This window comes from Vipera ursinii (assembly GCF_947247035.1).
Source record: "Vipera ursinii genome assembly, chromosome: 3".
NCBI lineage: Eukaryota > Metazoa > Chordata > Lepidosauria > Squamata > Viperidae > Vipera > Vipera ursinii.
In genome coordinates, this window is record NC_139516.1 from 6,873,622 (window position 1) to 6,896,984 (window position 23,363).

Genomic DNA, 23,363 nt, shown 5'->3' on the forward strand with positions numbered 1-23,363 from the left:
TACAGATAGTCCTCGACAGATAGTCCTCGGCCATTTGTTTAGTGACCGGTTGGAAGTTACAATGGCACTGAAAAAAACTGACTCATGAGCAGTTTTTCACACTTTTACAGACTCCCCATGGTCAGGTAATTAAAATTTGGACGCTTGGTGACTGTTTCATATTTGTGGCGCTTTCAGTGTCCCGGGGTCATGACCTTCGGGCCAGCCAAATCAGTGGGGAAGCCAGATTCATTTTACAGCCGTGTGACTAACCACTGCAGCGATTCACTGAGTAGTTGTGTCAAGCAAGGTCGTAAAATGAGACAAAATTCACTTAACAGCTGTCTCTCTTAGCAATGGAAATTTTGGGCTCAGTTGTGGTCGTAAGTTGAGGACTACCTGACTTTTTTTTTTTTTAGTCTGGCCTGTCTTGTTGGGTGGATGCTGATGTTCCCCCTAAAAAGCTACAGGGCAGCTGAGCAAAATCTCCTACCTCCAGAGCATGTGCAGAATTCATTTGGGGCTGAAAAGCAAGCCGCTTCCCTATCAGACCTAAAGGTATTCCACAGGCAAAGAGTGCAGGGTGTACTCCTAACCTGTGACCCAAATTTGGCTAACCCTAAATAACATCCATTGCTCCCATCTTCCCAGGCAAATGTGTCCTGTGAATGCAAACTGAGATGCTTCTCTTTGGTTGCAAACTTATGAGAAGGGAAGATTTGGATACCCTCTTTTTTTTCTTCCCCTTTTCCCTTTTTCCGACTTCCCTTAACAGGGTGTATCCCTATAGTAAGAACGCATCCGTGAGCACCAACTGGCAGTCAAAAGGCAGGACGAAAATTCTTTCATTTCACAACGTATAAGACAGATTTAACCATAGCTTCAATTGGGAAAATGTGACAAACCTAAACCAGGCCAAATCCAAAAATGCCGGGGAACTTCTAAAAGCCTGGCACTCTGACAAATCAGCCATCAATAGACACGTAGACATGAACAACATCTATAGACCATGCAAAAGAGACAGTCAGCCCCAAAGAGAAATAGACTCCGGCAACTCTCCACCAGCAATCAGCACTCAGACCAGCATAGGTTAACTACAAGGTCAACCTTAGACCAACAATCAAGTAAGCAAAACCCCAATCAAGAATAAAAGGTAAAGGTAAAGGTTCCCCCGCACATGCGTGCTAGTCGTTTCCGACTCCAGGGGCCGGTGCTCATCTCCGTTTCAAAGCCGAAGAGCCAGCGCTTGTCCGAGGACGTCTCCGTGGTCATGTGGCCGGCATGACTAGACGCCAAAGGCGCACGGAACGCTGTTACCTTCCCACCGGAGTGGTCCCTATTTTTCTACTTGCATTTTTTACGTGCTTATCTAGTGTCTTGCCTGCCTGGGTGGGTGGGAATGATCTTAGGGTAGGGGGTCTTCAAACTTGGCCCTTTTATGACTTGTGGACTTCAACTCTCAGAATTCCTCGGCCAACGTGCCTATATCTCCCTTAGCAATGGGAATGTTGGGCTTACTTATGGTTGTAAGTCCAGGACTTACCTATATGTCTAGTCTGTCAAAGAGAAGGGTTAGGGGCTGACAGGATAACTGTCTTCCAGTATTTGAGGGGCTGTCACGGAAAAGAGGAGATTGGCTTATTCTCTATAGCAGACATGTCAAATGCAAGGCCCTGGGGCCGGATCCAGCCCGCAAAGTGGTTTCATGTGGCCCGCAAAGCCATCCTGGAAACAGTGAGGGAACGGCCCCCACTGCCTTGGCCCTGGCCCAGAGACCCTCCTTCTGCCAGAGACCCTCAGATCTGTCCCACTCCTGCCCAGGCCCCCATAGGCACCCTTGATGTGAATGATGTAAAGCTGGCCATGCCCACCCAGTAGGCCATACGCACTCTAGCCACGTCCATCCAGCAGGCCACGCCCACCCAGTAGGCCACGCCCACCCGGCCCCTTGAGGGCAACTGCAATGCTGATGCGGCCCTCAATGAAATTGAGTTTGACACCCCTGCTCTATAGCAAGGGCTCTTCAAACTTGGCCCTTTTATGACTTGTGGACTTCAAGTCCCAGAATTCCTCAGCCAGCGTGCCTTGCTGTGGAATTCTGGGAGTTGAAGTCCACAAGTCATAAAAGGGCCAAGTTTGAAGACCCCCTACCCTAAGATCATTCCCACCCACCCAGGCAGGCAAGACACTAGATAAACCCGCAGCAAGCCACACTCCTTACTAGCACTGACGATGTTACCTAGTTAGGGTAATTATTTATTTTTTTATTTTATTTTAATTCCATTTATATCCCGCCCTTCTCCGAAGACTCAGGGCGGCTTACAAGCTTAGCAGTAGCCTTCATTCTATGCATATGCCTGCTTATTAGGGCTTTCACACACACCCCAAGCAGCATTATTACAAAGTCAGCTTAATTGCCCCCAACAATCTGGGTCCTCATTTTACCTACCTCGGAAGGATGGAAGGCTGAGTCTGCAAGGAAACAAGCAAGCTCTGAGAGCACCAAGGACTTCTCAAGGATGATTTGCATCAGAACAGAATAACAGAGTTGGAAGGGACCTTGGAGGTCTTCTAGTCCATCCCCCCTGCTCAAGCAGCAGAGTTGTATATTCCAGACAAAGGACTGTCCAGTCTCTTCTTAAGAACCTCTCGCAAGCTGTTCCACTGATTAATCGTTCTCACTGTTAGGAAGTTTCTCCTTAACTTCTAGGTTGCTCCTCTCATTGATTAGCTTCCATCCGTTGCTCCTTGTCCTGCCTTCAGGCGCTTTGGAGAATAGCTTGACTCCCTCTTCTTTGAGGCAGCCCCTGAGAGATTGGCAGACTGCTATCGTCTCGCCCCTGGTCCTTCTCTTCATTAAACTAGACATAACCCAATTCCCGCAACCTTTCTTCATATGTTTTAGCATCCATCGTCCTATAATACCTGTATATTTGGAATATTCAGAAAAATATACGGCCAGCAGCCCTTTTGCAAGGGTCTTTATCTTTAAAAACAATTGCAGAACAGATATATGGAGATGTTTAATGGCTCGAGGTAAACCTTCGCTTTATCCTCTGAGCTGTGTGCCATCACCAGATTTGAGCCTGTAGTAGCCCAGGAAGACTCCTTTGATTTTCCAGGCATTATTTATTTCTCTTTCCTCCTTCCATTAGTCTCTTAATGTAACCTGTCTGAGCTTTGCTGATGCGGCAATAACAAGCCGTAGTGAAGATGGTCCCTGGGGGCCTGGGGTCTATTTGCTCTGGAGTAATCTCATCAGATTTAATGAGATGGCTTTTTCCTAGGCCAGCCCTGCCCGGTGATGGTCCTCCCTCCCCTCTGTAGGAGTCGCCACCGCCCCCCCCACTTCATTACTCAAGGGTAGCGACCACAACTAACACATTTTATTATATGTATATATTTATATTTATTAAACTTATATACCGCCCTTCTCCCGTAGGACCCAGGGCGGTTCACAAGGCAATTAAAACAACATTACAATACAAAAATTAATAGCAATTAGAAGGTGTAAGCTTTTGTTTATCAGAAGCTTATAGGACTTAGAAAAAATAGTCGGCCAATTCCTCCTGATTTCTTTCTCCTTTTGTGTTCGGCTTTCTTGGTACAGATAATCTGAATCCTCACTTTGAAGGGTGGGACGGGGCGGGGGGGCAGGTTTGGTGCTTTTCATTTTTGCCTTCAGGCAGCAGAAAGGAAATGTGTCGCCTTGGCAGTTTCTGAGCAAGACAAGGCTTTGAATATTTATTTACATTGTCCTGTTCCTGCCCTCTCTCTTCCCTGCCCCCCAACCCCCCCCACCCAACCAAAGGCACTTCAGAGAGTTCCTTTTATTAGCAGGGCAGTCGCCACCAACTTTTCAAGCCACGACTCAGAAGGTGCCCTTGATGGAAAAAAATGGAAGGAAGGAAGGAAGGAAGGAAGGAAGGAAGGAAGGAAGGAAGGAAGGAAGGAAGGAAAGATTGGAAGGAGACAGGAAGAAGAAAGGAAGGAGAAAGGGAAGAAGAAAGAAAGAAAGAGAGAGAGAGAGAGAGAGAGAGAGAGAAAGAAAGAAAGAGAAAGAAAGAAAGAAAAAAAAGAAAGAAAGAAAGAGAAAGAAAGAAAAGAAAGAAAGAAAGAAAGAAAGAAAGAAAGAAAGAAAGAAAGAAAGAAAGAAAGAAAGGAGGAGATGGAAAGAAGTAATGAGGGAAGAGAGGAAGAAGGGAGAATGGAGAGAGGGGAGGTAAAAAGGAGGGAAGGAAGGAGAGATAAGAAGGAAGGAAAGAGATGGGAAAGAGATAGAAAGAAGGAAGAAAGGAAAAAGACGGGGAAAGAAAGAAAGAAAAAAGAAATAGAAAGAAAAAGAAAAAGAAAGAAAGAAAGAGAGAAAGAGAAAGAAAGAAAGAAAGAAAGAAAGAAAGAAAGAAAGAAAGAAAGAAAGAAAAAGAAAGAGGGGAGATGGAAAGAGGTAATGAGGGAAGAAAGGAAGAAGAGGGGAGAATGGAGAGAGGGAAGGAAAAAAGAAAGGAAGGAGAGATGAGAAGGAAGGAAGGAAGGAGATGGGAAAGAGATAGAAAGAAGGAAGAAAGGAAGAAGACGGGGAAAGAAAGAAAGAAAAAGAAAGAAAGAAAGAAAGAGAAAGAGAAAAAAGAGAGAGGGGGCATGGGAAGAAGGGAAGGAAATGAGGGAAAAAAGGAAGGAAAAGGAAGGGAGGAGAGAGAGAGATAGGGAGGGAGGGAGGGAGGGAGGCAGATGGACTGAGAGTGATGATTATGTCAAAAGGAGCCTGCATTGGAAATCCTTCTTGGTTCTCCCAGATTGGCCAGCTGTTTTGGGATGTTGTCACTTACCTCCCACTTCCCATTTGCAAAGCCATGTTCACTTAGGGTCAATTACAGATCTAGCGGTGATTCTCTCTTTAAAGATGTTGCATGAGCTTTTTGGCGTATTTGATGAGTCTTGAGAATTGATTTTTGTAAGGGGGTCCCAATATTTGCTTCCCAATCAAATGCTGCAGCTTGGAAACCTCACCAAAATGACCCATGTCACAATTTCCTTTTGGGGTGGGTGAGTAAAGATGGATTATATGGGCCTAAAGCTAGGTGAGGATGCTGTGGCTCAGTGGGTTAGGGCACTGAGCTTGTCGATCAGAAGGTCGGCAGTTTGGCGGGTCAAATCCCGAGTGCCGCATAACAGAGTGAGCGCCTGTTACTCATCCCAGCTTCTGCCAACCTAGCAGTTCAGAAGCACGTAAAAATGCAAGTAGAAAAATAGGGACCACTACGGTGGGAAGGTAACAGCGTTCCGTGCGCCTTTGGGGTCTAGTCATGCCGGCCACATGACCACAGAGATGTCCTCGGACAAACGCTGGCTCTTCGGCTTTGAAACGGAGATGAGCACCGGCCCCTAGAGTCGGAAACGACTAGCACGCATGTGCGGGGGAACCTTTACCTTTACCTTTTAAAGCTAGGTGAACTCTGTTGCACCAAACCAGCTTTTGGGAAGTTAGGAGTTGCATTGCTTCCCCATTACAGCTTCACACTCACTGAATCCGCTGCCAGCGTCAGTAGCCACAACTGTTTTGTGCTGCAGAGAGTGACAAGCACTGACTGAATGGATCTTTCCAGAACAAGGCAAGCACCTGTCTGGATCCTGCGTTGCTTTTCAGTGGCTATTTGAACAACGGAAATTGTGTTATTTTTGTGGTTGGTTCAGATAACAGCACTTCAGATTGCTGGTTCTGAATGCATTCTTCCCCGTCCGGAAAACAATATGGAATCCATCAAGATCTCACTTTCCCCTTTAAAAAGAGAGCTAGTTTGGTGTAGTGGTTAAGGCGCCAGGCTGGAAATCAGGAGACTGTGAGTTCTAGTCCAACCTTAAGCATGAAAGTTGACTGGGTGACCTTGGGCCAATCAGCAGGAGACCCGTGAGTGCTAGTCCCACCTTAGGTAAGAAAAGTGGCTGGGTGATTTTAGAGCTATCACAAGGAGATGGTGAGTTCTAGTGCCGCACTAGGTATGAAAGCTGGCTGGGTGACTTTGGGCCAGTCCCTCTCTCTCTTGCTGGGGGTTGTCGTGGGGAAAATAGGAGGGGGAAGGAGTATTGTGCATTTTCACTGCCTTAGGTTACTTATAAAATAATGAAGTCAGGGTCTAATAAATCTAATAAATCAAGTCTAATAAATAAAAGAAATGTGATTAGCCATGTTTATCATAATGAGTAGTTTCCCCAATGATTTCAAAATGTGTTCAGGTTGGGTGCTTAGTACAGTACCGGAATCCAGCCTACTTTTCAGCTTAAACTTGCTGCTTTCTTTTGAATAACCAAAGTGTAGAACAACTTCCAAAAGTAAAAAAAGAAAAACAGTACATATCGAAGGGGAAGCATTCTCTGTGCTCTAGAAAGAGTGCAGAGAAGAGCAACAAAGATGATCAGGGGACTGGAGGCTAAAACATATAAGGAATTGGGTGTGTCTAGTTTAATGAAGAGAAGGATGAGGGGGGACATGATAGCAGCGTTCCAATCTCTCAGGGGCTGCCCCAAAGAAAAGGGAGTCAAGCTATTCTCCAAAGCACCCTGAAGGCAGGACAAGAAGCAATGGATGGAAACTAATCAAAGAGAGAAGCAACCAGGAACTAAGGAGAAACTTCCTGACAGTTAGAACAATTAATCAATGGAACAACCTACCTCCAGAAGCTGTGATTGCTCCAACACTGGAAGTTTTTAAAAAGAGACTGGACAGCCATTTGTCCGAAATGGTATAGGGTTTCCTGCCTGAGCAGGGAGTTGGACTAGAAGACCTCCAAGGTCCCTTCCAACTTTAGTAGTAGTAGTAGTAGTAGTAGTAAATTAAATCAGTATCTGCCACATCGCTTCAGTTGCAGCAATCGCTAAGGGGCTGCCACAAAAAAGAGGGGGTCATCTTATTCTCCAAACCATTTGAAGGCAGGACAAGAAGCATTGGGTGGAAACTGATTAAGGAGAGAAGCAACCTGGAATTAAGGAGAAATTTGCTGACAGTGAGAATAATTAACCAGTGGAACAGCTTTGCCTCCAGAAGCTGCGAATGCTCCAACACTGGAAGTTTTTAAGAAGAGACTGGACAGCCATTTATCTGAAATGGTACAGGGTTTCCTGCCTGAGCAGGGGGTTGGAGTAGATGATCTCCAAGGTCCTTCCAACTTTAGTAGTAGCAGTAGTAGTAGTAGTAATAGTAATAGTAGTAGTAAATTAAATCAGTATCTGCCACATCGCTTCAGTTGCAGCTATCGCTAAGGGGCTGCCCCAAAGAAGAGGGAGTCAAGCTATTCTCCAAAGCACCTGAAGGCAGAACAAGAAGCAAGGATGGAAACTCATCAAGGAAAGAAGCAACCTGGAATTAAGGAGGAATTTCCTGACAGTGAGAACAATTAATCAGTGGAATGGCTTCCCTCCAGAAATTGTGGTTGCTGGAGGCTTTTAAGAAGACAACCATTTGTCTGAAATGGTATAGATTTCCTGCCTGAGCAGGGGGTTAGACTAGAAGACCTCCAAGGTCCCTCCCAGTTGTCTTCTTCTGTTATTCTGCTAGCTATATTAAGATGTGTGATATGTATAGATCCTATGGATTTCTGTTTTCTCCACAGCCTTTGGCCATGTAGAAACACGGGCACATGCTGAGGAACGTCTCCTGAAGAAACTTTTCTCTGGATACAACAAATGGTCCAGGCCAGTTGCTAATATTTCTGACGTTGTCATCGTGCGTTTTGGATTGTCCATTGCTCAGCTTATAGATGTTGTAAGTATGGCTAGAATTAATTATGCGAGGCTCTTTGGTTAGCATGGTGAGAGATGACCTCTTTTCTTAAAAGTTTGTATTTTTAAGTGGACCTTCTCACAAAAACCAGAAATCCAACGCCAAATGAGCATCAGAACATTAATTAAGGCAGTATCTCTCAACTTGGGTAACTTGAAGATGTGTGGACTTCAACTCCCAGAATTCCTCGGCCAGCAAGGTTGGCCAGGGAATTCTGGGAGTTGAAGTCTACACATCCTCAAGTTGCCAAAGTTGAGAAACATTCTGTTAGAATGTCACTCTAGAATTGGTACAACTCAATGTCTTGATAAACGCAACATCCACAATGTAGTATTTTCCCCCCAAAAAGGTATTATTAAAAAATAAAGATTGGCTCTGATTGAATTGGATTCTTGGTAGAATCCATGTAGATTTTTGGTAGCGTTGTGGGAATGCTACTGTCTCCTTCTAGGACATTTTTTTCAAGCTTCCTAATAGATTATTCCCAATCTGAGTACTTATCAGATCTGACCTTACTTAGCTTCCAAAATCAATCAAGTTCAACTTGGTCCTCTGATCCCAGGTTTTTTGGGCCTGAATTCTTTGGGGGGCAAGAAAATGATTGAAAGTATCTTCATACTAAGAATAAACAGAATTCTTCTGGTAATTTAGTGCATTTTTAAAAAGGAACACATAGGTAGAATTATGGCTAGGTTGAAGATTGAAAGCTGCACACTTTCAAAGATGTTGGGACCTTAGAAAGCGTGCAAAGAAAAACGACAAAGAGGATAAAAGTTCTGGAGGCTGAATTGTATGATGAACTGTTGAGGTAGCTAGATATGTGCTGTCTATCGAAGAGAAAGATTAGAGGTGACATAGAACAGAATAGAGCTGAAAGGGACCTCAGAGGTCTTCTAGTCCAGCCCCCTGCTCAAGCAGGAGAACCTATACCATCTCAGACTGGTGAATGTCTAGTCTCTTCTTAAAAAACACCAATGATGGAGTGCCCATGATTTCTGGAGGCAAGCTGTTCCACTGGTTGATTGTCCTCACTGTCAGGTAGTTTCTCCTCAATTCCAGGTTGTTCCTCTCTTTGATCAGCTTCCAACCATTGTTTCTCGTCCTTCCTTCTGGTGCTTTAGTGAATAATGTGACCCCCTCTTCTTTTTGGCAGCCCCTCAAATACTGGAACACTGCTATCATGTCACCCCTGTTTCTCTCAATACCTTCTTTGTAGTATGGTGACCAAAATTGGTTACAGTGTTCCAGCTGTGGTCTTAGTAGGTTTTTATAAAGCAGTACTAATACTTCGCGTGACCTTGGTTCTATGCCTCTGTTTATACAACCCAGGATTGTATTAGCTTTTTTGGCGGCTGCTGCACACTGCTGGCTCATAGTTGATTGTCCACTAGGACCTCAAGGACATGATAGATGTCTTCCAGTACTTGAGGGGCTGTCATAGAAAAGAGGGGGTTGACTTATTCTGCAAAGCATCAGAGGGCAGGACAAGAAGCAATGGGTGGAAGCTTACCAAAGAGAGATCCAACCTAGACTTAAGGAGAAATTTCCTGACAGTGAGAACAATTAATTAATGGAACAGTTTGCCTACTGGAGTTGTGGGTGCTCCATAACTGGAGCTTTACAGAAACTAGTCTGGGATGTTATAAGGCCGTGGTGGCGAACCTATGGCACGCGTGCCACAGGTTGCATGCAGAGCCCTCTCTGTGGGCACGCACGCCGTTGTCCCAGTCCTAGGCCTTCAGCTGGGTTTTATAAAACCTTTTCGCTTTAGGCCTCTGCTGCCACGTGCAAAAAAAAATCAATCAATCAATTTCAACTTCTCGCGGGGAAAAAAAATCTCACAAAGTTGGAATTGATTGATTGAACTTTTTAGTCCCACCCAGTCTGCTGTTACCACTGCAGCCACGGCCACCCAATGGGCCACGCCCACCCAATGGGCCATGCCCACCGAATGGGCCATGTCCACCCGGCACCCTACGATACATAAGTGGGTTTTGGGTTGCAATTTGGGCACTCAGTCTCTAAAAGGTTTGCCATCACTGTTATAAGGTCTCCGGCCTTGAGCAGGGGGTTGGACTAGAAGACCTCTGAGGTCCCTTCCAGTCCTGTGATTCTATATATTCTATGTTCTAAATATAAGAGGATGACTTTTCGTGTTAGGAATTTATCCAAGGCTTGTAGCTGGCTACTGCCAGGAAACGCAAGCTGATCCAGGAAATCAATTCTTATATTAACATTTGTACTTGCAAAATAACAACAGGAGGCAGCTCTCTGTAAGTGAGAAGGCGCACACAGTTGGTACACCTTGTATTAAGAGGGACGAACCTATGACCCCAACTGAGCCCAAAATTTCTGTTGCTAAGTGAGACGCTTGTTAAGTGAGTTTTTGCCCTATTTTTACCATCTTTCTTGCCATAGTTACAAAATTAATCATTGCAGTTGTTAAGTTAGCAACTCAGTTGTTAAGTGAATCCGGCTTCCCCCCTCGACTTTGCTTGTCAGAAGGTCGCAAAAGGGGATCACGTGACCCCGGGACACCGCGACCGTCATAAACATGAACCAGTTGCCAGGTGCCTGAATTTTGATCACATGACCCTGGGGGAATGCTGCCAACGGTTGTAAGTGTAAAAAAAAAACACAATCATAAGTCACTTTTTTCCAGTGCCGTTGTCACTTTGAACGGTCGCTAAATGAACTGCTGTAAGTCAAGAACCACCTGTATTCCGAAGTACGGTCCTGTCAAGAAATTAAGCTGCTGGAGGTTTGGTTTAGAAAGTTGCCCACCCAGACAGGAAAAACTGTGGCGTGTTCAATTTTGTCATTGTGGGGACCTAGAAAGTCTTGAGGGAGACAACGGGACTGCTTTGCTTTCTAGTAAGTGCCTGTTTCCACGTTCTCCAGGGCAGCCATTTTGTGAGAGGTCCCGTGACATAGACTCCATTCCAAATGAGCCCAGTCACTCCCCAAAAGTTTTGGAGACTTGGCAGAATGGTTTTAATCATTTGAGAATCGATGGAATCGATGGCTGATAGACTTTCAGGTGAAGGCTGCAGATTAATCACGCAACAGGAAGGAGACAGCATGCGTGATACATGAGCCTGGGAAGCTGGCAGCCACGGGTCTCATTTTAGAACAGTGTGGGCTTCCTGAAATTAAATAAATTTTTAAAAAAAGACGAGAATACAGAAATCTCCTGTGAAATTTTCGAGGCTTAGATGGTGACGTCAGCTGGGACGACCAAATCAGTCGGGTTAATCGCAGGGGTGTAATTGCTGCGATTAAACTATTTCTGGAGGGAGCATAGAACACTTGGCTTCCCTGTGTAAATTTGGTGTAAGCGAGGATTTTGGAGAGGAGGGAGGGGAAGGGGGAGGGGAAGAGAGAGCATGAGAAAGGGAGAGAAGAGATAGAAGGACAGCTGAAGGGAAGGGAAGGGGAAGAGGAAGAGGAAGGGGGAGGAAAGGGAATGGGGAATGGAAAGGGGAAGGAATAAGAAAAGGAGAGAAGAGAGAATTTATTTATTTATTTATTTTAATTCCATTTATATCCCGCCCTTCTCCGAAGAGTCAGGGCGGCTTACAAGCTTAGCAGTAGCCTTCATTCTATGTATATGTCTGCTTATTAGGGCTTTCACACACACACACACCCCAAGCGGCATTATTACAAAGTCAGCTTAATTGCCCCCAACAATCTGGGTCCTTCTGAATGAGTGCAGAAGGGAAGGAAAAGGGAAGGAATAAGAAAGGGAGAGAAGAGAGAGAATGAGAGCAGAAAGGAAGGAAAGGGGGAGAAGGGGAAGCAAAGGAATAAGAAAGGGAGAGAAGTAGGAGAAAGAGAGCAGAAGAGAAAGGGGAGGGGAGGAGAGGAGAGGAGAGGGAGAGGAGAGGAAAGGATGATAGAGGATATAATATGGGGTGCTTTTGGTTCTCCACCCACTGAGTTTTATAGTCATTGTGTGTGTGTGTGTGTGTGTGTGTGTGTGTGTGTGTGTGTAGTGGTGCATGAGGGAGGAAAACCTTGAAATAGCCAAGTATTCTTTCTGAAGGTCTGCTCCATTGATCTTTGCACAAAGTTGCTTTGTCATTTATTATGCATAAGAGGTTGAGTAACTGGAAAGTGACCTGGGAATGGTTTTAGAGTTTTTACATAAACGCGCATGCAAGCGTTGTTCTCTGGGTTGGGAGGAAGAAAAAAAACCAGGTAGGAAGAGTGCCTGTACAAAATTGCTGTAATCACTGCAGGGCGAATGAAGCTCATTCAAAAAAAAGAGGCAAAGTGAGATTGAAATTGACTGATTTCCTTCTGCAAATTGACTCCTTCTCCTTGGTGGTGGAGATATCCAAAAGAGCCAAGATGGTTCGTTCGTTTCTTCGTTTCTATTATTATTATTATTATTATTATTATTATTATTATTATTATTATTATTATTATTATTATTATTATATTTGTATACCACCCTTCTCCCGAAGGACTCAGGGCGGTGAACAGGGCACATATAAAAATGCAGAATACAAAAATTTTAAAAAAAGAATTAAATAAGAGCCCAAGCTAAAAACAGTAGAATAATATAAAAATCCCCAATAAAAACCCCAGCACATCCCCCATCAGGCCAGGCCGGCTTGTTCAAATAGGTAGGTCTTCAGACCGCGTCGGAAGGAGCGAAGGTCAGGTGCCATCCGGAGCTCAACCGGCAGCTGATTCCATAAAGCCGGAGCGCCCACAGAGAAGGCCCTGCCCCTGGGGGCCACCAGCCGACATTCTCTGACCGGGGGCACCCTGAGGAGGCCCTCTCTGTGGGAATGCACAGGGCGGAGGGAAGTTGACGCCGGCAGCAGGTGGTCCCTGAGGTCTACAATGTCTTGTAGACCTATATAGCTAGATTCGACGGTACACTTCATTTGGGGAAATAGTGGAGAGATCGCTCGTGTTAATTCTTTTTTGTAAACTCTGATCTTGCTAGTTATCTGGTTGTGTTACTTCTACAGTTAGTCCTTGACTTGTCACCACAAACTGAGCAAAACAAGCATTTCCTTTGCTAAGCGAGGCAGTTCTTAAGGGAGTTTTGCCCCCTTTTACGACTTTTCTTACCACAGTCGTTAAGTGAAACATTGCAGCTGTTAAGTTTATAGCATGGTTCGTTAAGTGAATCTGGCTTCCCCATTGACTTTGCATGTCAGAAGGCGGCAAGAGGGGAATCACATCGTATTTACGACGGCAACCGTCATAAATATGAGCTAGTTGCTGAGCTTCCAAAGTTTGATGACGTGACTATGAGGATGCTGCAGAGTGATCATAAATCACTTTTTTTCCAGTGCCACTCTAACTTGGAACGGTCACTAAACGAAATGTTGTAAATCGAGGATTATCTGTGTTCTAGCGTGTTGGTTTCTGGATGGATGGCTAGGGCTGGATTCAGTTCTGACATTATTTGTGAACTGAATACGTACAGCAGGGGTCTTCAAACTTGGCCCTTTTGTGACTTGTGGACTTCAATTCCCAGAATTCCTCAGCCAGCATGGCTGGCTGAGGAATTCTGGGAGTTGAAGTCCACAAGTCACAAAAGGGCCAAGTTTGAAGAGCCCTAACGTACAGTAGTGTAATATTCATGCAGAATCCGTTCAGGATCTGTCAGTCTTCAGATATTACTGTTGCCGAGTGATTTAGTAAAGTTGCACAATGCTGTTAAAAATATGGTTATTAAATTTAAATATGATTATCTATGTCATGGACTCTGCTGGACAGTTACCATATGAGCATTGTTAGGAAATTGCAGGGGTTGAGAATTCTCAGAAGATTTTTCCGAGAAAGTCTGAGGGCTATTGGAAAATAATCCTCATTTTCACCTCTTTTTTTCCCCCCTGCCATACATTTTTTTATTAAGTTTCATTTTATTTTATGATGCAGGAGAAACCAAAGTTAGAGAGCTGAGAGAAAGAAAAAGGGCACGGAGGGGGGAAAATGTGGCGAGTTCTGTGTTTTTTTTTCTTCAGGGCAGCAAAATACAAAAATTATACAACCTCAACCTTTTGCCGTAGATTTCGCAACATTTCCAGCTACTTCTGTCATCACAAAATCATTCTAATCATCGAAACCTAAAATCAAAGTTTCATTTTTTTCAGTTTTGAGCAAAAAGTCCCCAAATGGTTCCTAAGTAAAAAAAAATTAAAAAAATTAATTTATCAAAATATAAAATACAGACATATAGAGAAAAGTGAAAATAAGGGTAAAATAAGGGAGGGAAAGGGGAAGAGAGAAAAGTGTAGGCTAGAGGGGAGAAAGAAAGAAAAAACATTGACTTCCGACTCGTTTTGGTGCAGTAGAATAAGGTAATAACACAAAATCTCAACTTTTTACTTTTATATAATAATATTGTCATGGAATTGTGCAGCATCTAGCCCAGGGGTCTTCAAACTTGGCCCTTTTAGGACTTGTGGACTTCAACTCCCAGAATTCCTCAGCCAGGCACTCTGGCTAAGGAATTCTGGGAGTTGAAGTCCACAAGTCCTAAAAGGGCCAAGTTTGAAAACCCCTGATCTAGCCAGATGAAATCGGAGACCCAAATGCAAACTTGTAACATTTTATATCTACAAATATATTTAATATTAAAATTCACAGCAGTCTTCGTTGTCATCCAGAAAGAAACAACACAAGATAGTCAGCAGCGCAGGGAATATCATGAGGTAAATTTTGCAGTACACAAAACACACAGAAGGAAAAGGCAGGGAAAAAAAATAGGAAGTTTCTTGGGGGAGAAACACAAGATCTTCAAGGAAAAACAAAGTCCAGTTCCAACAGTGGTTGGAAACTGATCAAAGAGAGAAGCAACCTGGAATTAAGGAGAAACTTCCTGACAATGAGGACAATTAACCAGTGGAACAGCTTGCCTCCAGAAGCTGTGAATGCTCCAACACTGGAGGTTTTTAAGAAGAGACTGGACAGCCATTTGTCTGAAATGGTGTAGGGTTTCCTGCCTGAGAAGGGGGTTGGACTAGAAGACCTCCAAGGTCCCTTCCAGCTTCTATTCTAATCTATTCTTTTGGGGGAAAAGCCCACTCCCTACCTTTGGGACTAAGAATGAGAAACCCTTACATAGTGTCAGAATCCATTTATATCACATTCATAAATGTATGTTTAAAACATTATCCCCCCTCCCCATGGATTCTGCCATCTCCCGAGGAAGGAGGAGCGCATGTGGATTCAGCCTGCCTTAGGTTATTTCAAAGACCAAGGGAAACCTTTTGAACTGGGGGAACAAAAGGGAGGGTTAGAGAAGAGGGCATCTGGCCTGTGTCTTCGTTTAAATCTGTAGAGGAAGAAGGCAATAACCATAAAGATTCGAAGTTCCCCTTTTCCCACGAAAGGGATGACATGAAGTAAAATGATGGGGGCTGACCAAATGGGGTTGAGGGAAGCGGGGTTGAACTGGGAACTCTTTATTTATTTATTTTTATTTATTTATTTTAATTCCATTTATATCCCGCCCTTCTCCGAAGACTCAGGGCGGCTTACAATTTAAGCACAAACCAATGTGCTTAGCAATAGCCTTCATTCTATGTATATGCCTGCTTATTAGGGCTTTCACACACACCCCCTAAGCGGCATTATTACAAAGTCAGCTTAATTGCCCCCAACAATCTGGGTCCTCATTTTACCTACCTCGGAAGGATGGAAGGCTGAGCCAACCTTGAGCCTGGTGGGACTAGAACCTGCACTAATTGCAGGCAGCTGGTGTTACTTAAGGAGGCATTAGCCCACTGCTCCACCAAGGCTCTAAAGTTTATAAAGTTTCAATTTGTAAAACAATACTAAGTCCTGTCTTGTATTTCCACAACCAAGCATGTCCTAGTAAAAATCCCTTTTGGACTAGAACTGACTCCAAGAGTTTTTGTTTTCCTAAGACGTGGATTGGGGTGGGTCCTGACACACAGCGAATGAATAGATTGAAAATTATCCCTTGGACTAAGTTTTTGCATTTTTCAAGCTTTGTTTAATGCTGGGGTTCCTAAACCTTCTGCCATCACCCCTCTCTTGAGTAGAGTTTTAATTTCCTAAAAATACAAACACCGAAATGAACTCTGAAAACAAGGCCACAAAACTTTGGCAATTGTGTAACTGTGTACAATTAAAAGTTTCTTCACCCCCCTCTAGACTCCCGTCTATACTTCCTCAAGTGAGGCACACCTCACGCTTTGGGAGACTCTGATTTAGTGCAACCATTATTAAACATTTATGGGGTTATGGTGTATTCAGGAACAATCTAACCGTGTGGTTGAAGTTGGCAGCAATTAGTGCTGTGGTTTAAAGAGTTACATCCACCTAACTTTCAAAACCACTGGAGGTGTTAATGATTCAAGCTTCGAGACACCTTGCTCCCACATCTTAGAGGTGGGGGCAAGACACAGCATTCTTTTTTTTTTGAGGTTGCTAGGGAGATTTGGATTCTATTTTATTTTTTTCTTTTCAGAATGGCAAAAAGTCAAATGTTATTTCTTTTTCAGAAGCCAGTAAAAACAAATGTTTTAAAAAGGGAGAATACGGATAACTTTACTTCTTTTGATAGTCACTGAAAGCAGGACAAGAAGCAAAGGATGAAAACTAGTCAAGGAGAGAAGCAACCTAGAATTAGGGAGAAACTTCCTGACAGTTAGAACAATTAACCAGTGGAACAACCTGCCTCCAGAGGTGATGAATGCTCCAACACTGGTGGTTTTTAAGAAGAGACTGGGCAGCCATTTGTATGAAATGGTATAGGGTTTCCTGCCTGAGCAGGGGGTTGGGCTAGATGACCTCCCAGGTCTCTTCCAACTTTAGTAGTAGTAGTAGTAGTAGTAGTAGTAGTAGTAGTAGTAGTAAATTAAATCAGTATCTGCCACATCGCTTCAGTTGCAGCCATCGCTAAGGGGCTGCCCCAAAGAAGAGGGAGTCAAGCTATTCTCCAAAGCACCTGAAGGCAGGACAAGGAGCAACGGATAGAAACTAGTCAAGGAGAGAAGCAACCTGGAATTAAGGAGGAATTTCCTGACAGTGAGAACAATTAATCAGTGGAATGGCTTCCCTCCAGAAGTTGTGGTTGCTGGAGGCTTTTAAGAAGACAACCATTTGTCTGAAATGGTATAGGGTTTCCTGCCTGAGCAGGGGGTTGGACTAGATGACCTCCCAGGTCTCTTCCAACTTCTTCTTCTTCTTCTTCTTCTTCTTCTTCTTCTTCTTCTTCTTCTTCTTCTTCTTCTTCTTCTTCTTCTTCTTCTTCTTATTATTATTATTATTATTATTATTATTATTATTATTACTACTACTGTACTTGACTTTGAGAGTTGGGGTGCTAAAGGCAGGAAGTCCCGCAATTTACAAGCCTTTGTTTAGTGACCAAAGTTACAACAGCACTGAAAAAACAGACTTATGATCGTTCATCACACTTACGACCGTTGCAGCATTTGCAGGGACACAGGATGAAAAGTTGGATGCTTGGCAACTGGTTTGTATTTATGACGATCGCAGTGTCCTGGGGCTCACATGATCACCATTTGCGAGTCTCTGACATGTAAAGTCAGTGGGGGAAGCCAGATTTACTTAACAACCATGTTACTAACTTAACAGCTGCAGTGATCCCACTTAATAACTGTAGCAAGAAATGTCGTAAAATGGGGCAAAACTTACTTAACAAATATTTTCCTTAGCAATGGGAATTTTGGGCTTACTTATGGTTGTAAGTCCAGGACTTACTTATAAGTCTAGTCTGTCAAAGAGAAGGGTTAGGGGCTGACAGGATAACTGTCTTCCAGTATTTGAGGGGCCATCACAGAAAAGAGGAGATTGGCTTATTCTCTATAGCAAGGGGTCTTCAAACTTGGCCCTTTTATGACTTGTGGACTTCGACTCCCAGAATTCCTCAGCCAGCGTGCCTGGCTGTGGAATTCTGGGAGTTGAAGTCCACAAGTCATAAAAGGGCCAAGTTTGAAGACCCCTACCCTAAGATCATTCCCACCCACCCAGGCAGGCAAGACACTAGATAAACCCACAGCAAGCCACACTCCTTACTAGCACTGATGATGTTACCTAGTTAGGGTAATGAAACGTCTGCAAGAAAACAAGCAAGCTCAGAGAGCACCAAGGACTTCTCAAGGATGATTTGCATCAGAACAGAATAACAGAGTTGGAAGGGACCTTGGAGGTCTTCTAGTCCACCCCCCCTGGTCAAGCAGCAGAGTTGTATATTCCAGACAAAGGACTGTCCAGTCTCTTCTTAAAAACAACCTGTTCCACTGATTAATCGTTCTCACTGTTAGGAAGTTTCTCCTTAACTTCTAGGTTGCTCCTCTCTTTGATTAGTTTCCATCTGTTGCTTCTTGTCCTGCCTTCAGGCGCTTCGGAGAAAAGATTGACTAGTTCTCCTTTGTGGCAACCTCTGAGATACTAGAATGCTGCTATCTCTGCTGACAGGATAACTGTCTTTCAGTATTTGAGGGGCCGTCACAGAGAAGAGGAGATGGGCTTATTCTCTATGGCAGGGGTCTTCAAACTTGGCCCTTTTATGACTTGTGGACTTCAACTCCCAGGATTCCACAGCTAGCTTGACTGGCTGAGGAATTCTGGGAGTTGAAGTCCACAAGTCACAAAAGGGCCAAGTCTGAAGACCCCTGCTCTATAGTACCAGAGAGCAGGACACGAAGCAATGGGTGGAAGCTAATCAAAGAGAGATCCAGCCTAGAAATAAAGAGAAATTTTTGACAGTGAAAACAATTAATCCGTGGATTAGCTTGCCTGCTGGAGTTTTGGGTGCTCCATCGCTGGAGGCTTTCAAAGATAGGCTAGACAAGCACTTGACCAGGATGGTATAAGGTCTTCTCTCTTCAGCAGGGGGTTGGAATAGAAGGCCTCTGAGTTTCCCTTCCAGCCCTAGGACTCTAACCTGAAATATTTTAAGGAATGTGGTGCCAATATTGTGCTCGGCAAAACTTTTATCTCTAATCCATTCTCCAAAAAGTCATTAAATAACGTTGCTGCTTGCTAAGTAAAAAAATAATAATTTCCACTTAAAGCTTGTGGAACATCATGTTTCCTAACTAAATGGACAGTGCTGAATTGTTTTCTTTATGTTTTCCCCGCAGGCTATGTTGATCCAATATTCCCCGAATAATAAAATAATATTATGTACATATCTAAAATGAATTCTAAACACAGGCCTCTGCTGGGTTAAATCTTCACATAAGGTAGTGCGCTTGCTAATCCTCTGCCTTCAGATACAGTTCCTGCTCACAAGCACTGTGCTGTCTGGGGATGATGGGATTTGAGCACAACTGCAGGGCAGCATGGGCTCTGTTGCAGTGTCCTTCTACTGGCCTTGTTTTTTAGAGAATGACAGAACGAAAGAGGTGGAAGGGACCTTGGAGGTCTTCTAGTCCAACCCTCTGCTCGAGCAGGAGGTCTTATATCATTTCAGACAAGGTAAAGGTAAAGGTTCCCCTGCACATGCGTGCTAGTCGTTTCCAACTCTAGGGGCCGGTGCTCATCTCCGTTTCAAAGCCGAAGAGCCAGCGCTTGCCCGAGGATGTCTCTGTGGTAATGTGGCCGGCGTGACTAGACCACCAAAGGTGCATGGAATGCTGTTACCTTCCCACCGTAGTGGTCTCTGTTTTTCTACTTGCATTTTTACGTGCTTTCAAACTGCTAGGTTGGCAGAAGCTGGGACGAGTAACAGGCGCTCACTCTGATACGCGGCACTCAGGATTCGACCCGCCAAACTGCCGACCTTCTGATCGACAAGCTCAGTGTCCTAACCCACTGAGCCACCACGTCCCTTCATTTCAGACAAAGGTTGTCCAATTTCTTCTTAACAACCTCCAGCAATGGACAACCCATCATTTCTGGAGGCAAGCCGTTCCACTGGTTGATTGTTCTGTCAGGAAATTTCTCTTTTAGTTCTGAGCTGCTCCTCATTTAGTGACCATTTGAAGTTACAATGGCACTGCTCAAAAGGGTCTTACGACCATTTTTCATGCTTAACGACCATTGTAGTCTTCTCAGGATCACAATTCAAATGCTTGGCAACTGGCATAAGTTTATGATGGTTGCAATGTCCTGGGGTCATGTGATCACTTTTTGTGAACTGGTGACCAGCAAAATCAATGGGGAAGCCAGATTCACTTAACAACCATGTTACCAACTTAAGAACGGCAGCGATCCACTTAGCGATGATGGAAAAAAGGTCATAACATGGGAAAAGCTCATTGAATAACTGTCTTGCATAGCCAGGGACATTTTGAGCTCAATTGTGATTGCAGGTCAAGGGCTACCTGTAAACAGAGCAAGCCCCAGTCCTTTCGGGCACTGATGATGTTACCTAGCTGGGTAATGAAATGACTGCAAGATAACAATGCTAAAAGATCCCATGAAATCTGCTCTGTTGGTCCCCTAAGAGAAGTCCATCAAGTATTTTTGTATTTTGTAAGTGTTCTCTTGGTTCCATATATAAAGAAAGCTAGAATGCCAAGGAGAAGATTGCCCTAGGACAGGGATAGGCAACCTTGGCTCTTTGATGACTCGTGGACTTCAACTCCCAGAATTCCTGAGCCAGTGTGGCTCAGCTTGGAAACCTCTCCCTTTCCCCTCAGCATGGTTGGCTCAGAAATTTTGGGAGTTGAAATCCACGAGTCATAAAAGAGTCAAGGTTGGCTACCCCTACCCTAGGACTGAATCCCGTTTTCTGTGGGGGAAAAAGCTATTGTATGAATATCCAAGGCTTCCCGTCACTTCTTATTTAACAACCCAGCTGAAACTGTCCACCTGAACAGTGGTTATGGAAATTTCATACCTCTGTGTTTTACCCTGCTATATTTTGTTACATATTTAGCTAAGAAGAAAATCCTTTTATAATTTAACCTTGCTTTATTTATGGCCGACTTGGGTTTTGAAAAAGGATGAATCTGTTTCGATATTTTTATTCTTGTTGCTTCCATCACCTTGAATTCCCATCGCCAATTTTCTATTTTTATTCCAAAGCAAGCCCAACATTACTGGAAATTTATCTACCCGTGAAGAGATTAAATCTCTCTGAAGGAAACCAAGATTGGTCTGATAACAGCATAGACGGTTTAATTTTTTCCCCTTCAAGACTTTTATCAATTGCACAGATCTTGACAATACTTTATCTAAATCGGTCTTGTGTGAATAGCTCAACCTCTTAATGACCATTGAGGACGTTCTCTTTGCTCTTCTTTCTATTGCTTTGTTGTCAATCTCCTAGTGATTTAAAACTTCCTTATCAACAAACATTGCACAGTATGCTTTAGGGAAAGAGGGTTTAGTAAAAAAAAAAAGAGAGAGAGAGAGATGCCATTTAGGTAGAAAAAAAAAACCAGCAACAGATGCACAATGGCTGGAAACTGACCAAAGAGAGAAGCAACCTGGAATTAAGGAGAAACTTCCTGACAGTGAGGACAATTAGTCACTGGAACAGCTTGCCTTCAGAAGTTGTAGGGCAGGGGTTGTTGTGACTCAGGGCCAGCCTGTGGGTCCGACAGCCGGGTCCGATGTATCGGAGGACTCAGATGTGGGGGAGGAGGGAAACGAACCGGCTGATGATGATTTGGAGACTTTGCAGAGTCCTCAGCCGGGAACCTCTTCTCAGCTGTGTGAGCCCGAGAGTGCGGAGGATGATGACCCACAGCTGGCCCTGTTCAAGGACGCCCGACGCAGGAGGCAGACGAGCAGGGACAAACAAAGAAAGGCTATGGGACTCCTCGGGAGGAGGCACAGGGAGACCACGCCCTGAGCTCTCTATAAAAGAAGTGTTTGGGGAGGGGCTGGTTGCTGAAAGCAACTTTTCCGTTTGAGAAGTCAAGCTCTTGTATTCTTGTAACAGTGTAATTAAAACTTGGCAGAAGCCTTTTGGTCTTGGACGCTTTCCAGACTCTTCTTTTGATTAGGGGTGCGAGAAGAGGGCTGGTTCAGAACAGTTTGCTTTCAGCCACCCACCCCTTAATACTACGATGGAGCAGCTTCTTGCCGAGAATGCCCAGCTCAACCAGCAACTCACCTTGCTGGCCACTCAGGTGGCACAACTGCAGGCTCAGGTACATGCTGCCCCCCCACCCAGGAGGAAATGTCAGATAGCTATGCCGGATAAATTTGCTGGTAAACCAGAACTGTTTCCTGCCTTCCTGGGACAATGCCAGCTTTATATCAGCGTGAGAGCAGCTGATTTCCCCACTGACCGAGATAAGGTGGGATTCGTATTGAGCCTTCTGTCGGGAGATGCAGCTCGTTGGGGCACGCCTCTGTTGGCACAGCCTAGCCCTTTGTTGGATAACTTTGGGGGGTTTTGTGACCATATGCGCCTCATGTACGAGGACCCGATTAAGGCGCAGACGGCCACCCGACGCCTGAAAGCTTTGAGGCAGGGTCAGCGCCCTCTACAGGCCTATATCAGCGATTTCCGGCTGCTTAGCCAGGATTCCGCCTGGAATGAGGCTGCGCTCGTGGATGCCTTTCAGGATGGCTTGTCAGAGGAGATGTTGGATGAGCTGGCCCGCGTGGACATTCCCTCAGACCTGAATGGGCTGATCCATCTTTGTCTGCGGATCGATGCCCGGCTGCAGCAGCGTAAGAGTCGCCGTGCCACCCCACAGACCCCTGCCGCCCCTGTTGTGCGTGAGCCCCCAGTCCAGAGGGAGGAGCCAATGGAGCTGGGTGCCGCCAGGTCCCGTCTATCGGTGACGGAAATGGACAGACGACGATCGGAGGGGTTGTGTTTTTACTGTGGGGACCCTGGACATTTGGCTGCTTCTTGCCCGAAGAAGCATCAGCGGGCGTCAGTGACCAAGCCTGCCCCGAGAAAGTCCCCTGCTTTGCTATCGGGAAACGGCCCGAGCCCGATCTAGACGGTGTGAAAGATCGGGCGACCCACAACATCCACACCGAGCGACGTTGTTCCGACGGTGCCTGTGAACCTCCACGGCATTTGATTTTGGAGGCACGACTGATCCTTCCTGGCAAGCCAGAGGGGATTCCGGTCCATGCCTTAATTGACTCTGGGGCTACCACTAACTTTATGGATTCGGCCTTTGTGGCCAAATGGGCTGTTCCCCAGTGTCCAGTGGATCCGCCCATGCTTGTGGAGACCATCGATGGTCGAGTGCTCCTGTCCGGGCCTATCACGGCCGCCACGCAACCCGTGTGTATGGCCATCAGTACCCATGTGGAGGCCATTCAGTTCTACGTCACTTCGGATCTGCACTTCCCCGTGGTCTTGGGACTGGCGTGGCTCCGGGCGCATGATCCACAGATCTATTGGTCTCAGAACTTGGTCACCTTCCCAAGTTTGCAGTGCGTGGACCACACCCGCCATATCTGTGCCGGCCAGGTGGAGGGTTCCCCAGGGGTTTCCTTGCCTCCCGAACTGTCCGACTTTGCTGACGTGTTCAGCGAGTCAGAGGCGGACCAATTACCCCCGCACAGGCCCTACGACTGCTCCATTGACCTAGTCCCTGATGCGCCTCTCCCAGTGGGGCGTTTGTACTCCATGTCGGAGCCCGAGTTGGCTGCATTGCGGGACTTCCTGACGAAGAACTTGGCTCGTGGTTTCATCCGGCCCTCGTCCTCGCCAGTG

The 23,363-nt window shown here is 45.1% G+C and overlaps 1 protein-coding gene across 1 annotated transcript in view; it reads left to right on the forward strand.

Annotated features, from left to right (window-relative positions):
• Positions 1–5,035: 5,035 nt before the first annotated feature.
• The window catches only part of CHRNA4 (cholinergic receptor nicotinic alpha 4 subunit), a gene marked incomplete at both ends in the record, with an annotated part of 75,871 nt that continues 57,543 nt past the window's right edge, over positions 5,036–23,363 (forward strand). The window contains 2 exons of the mRNA XM_083358222.1: positions 5,036–5,060; positions 7,587–7,738. Of these exons, the coding sequence (XP_083214348.1) occupies positions 5,036–5,060; positions 7,587–7,738 (177 nt within the window). The remainder of the gene's footprint in view (positions 5,061–7,586; positions 7,739–23,363) is intronic.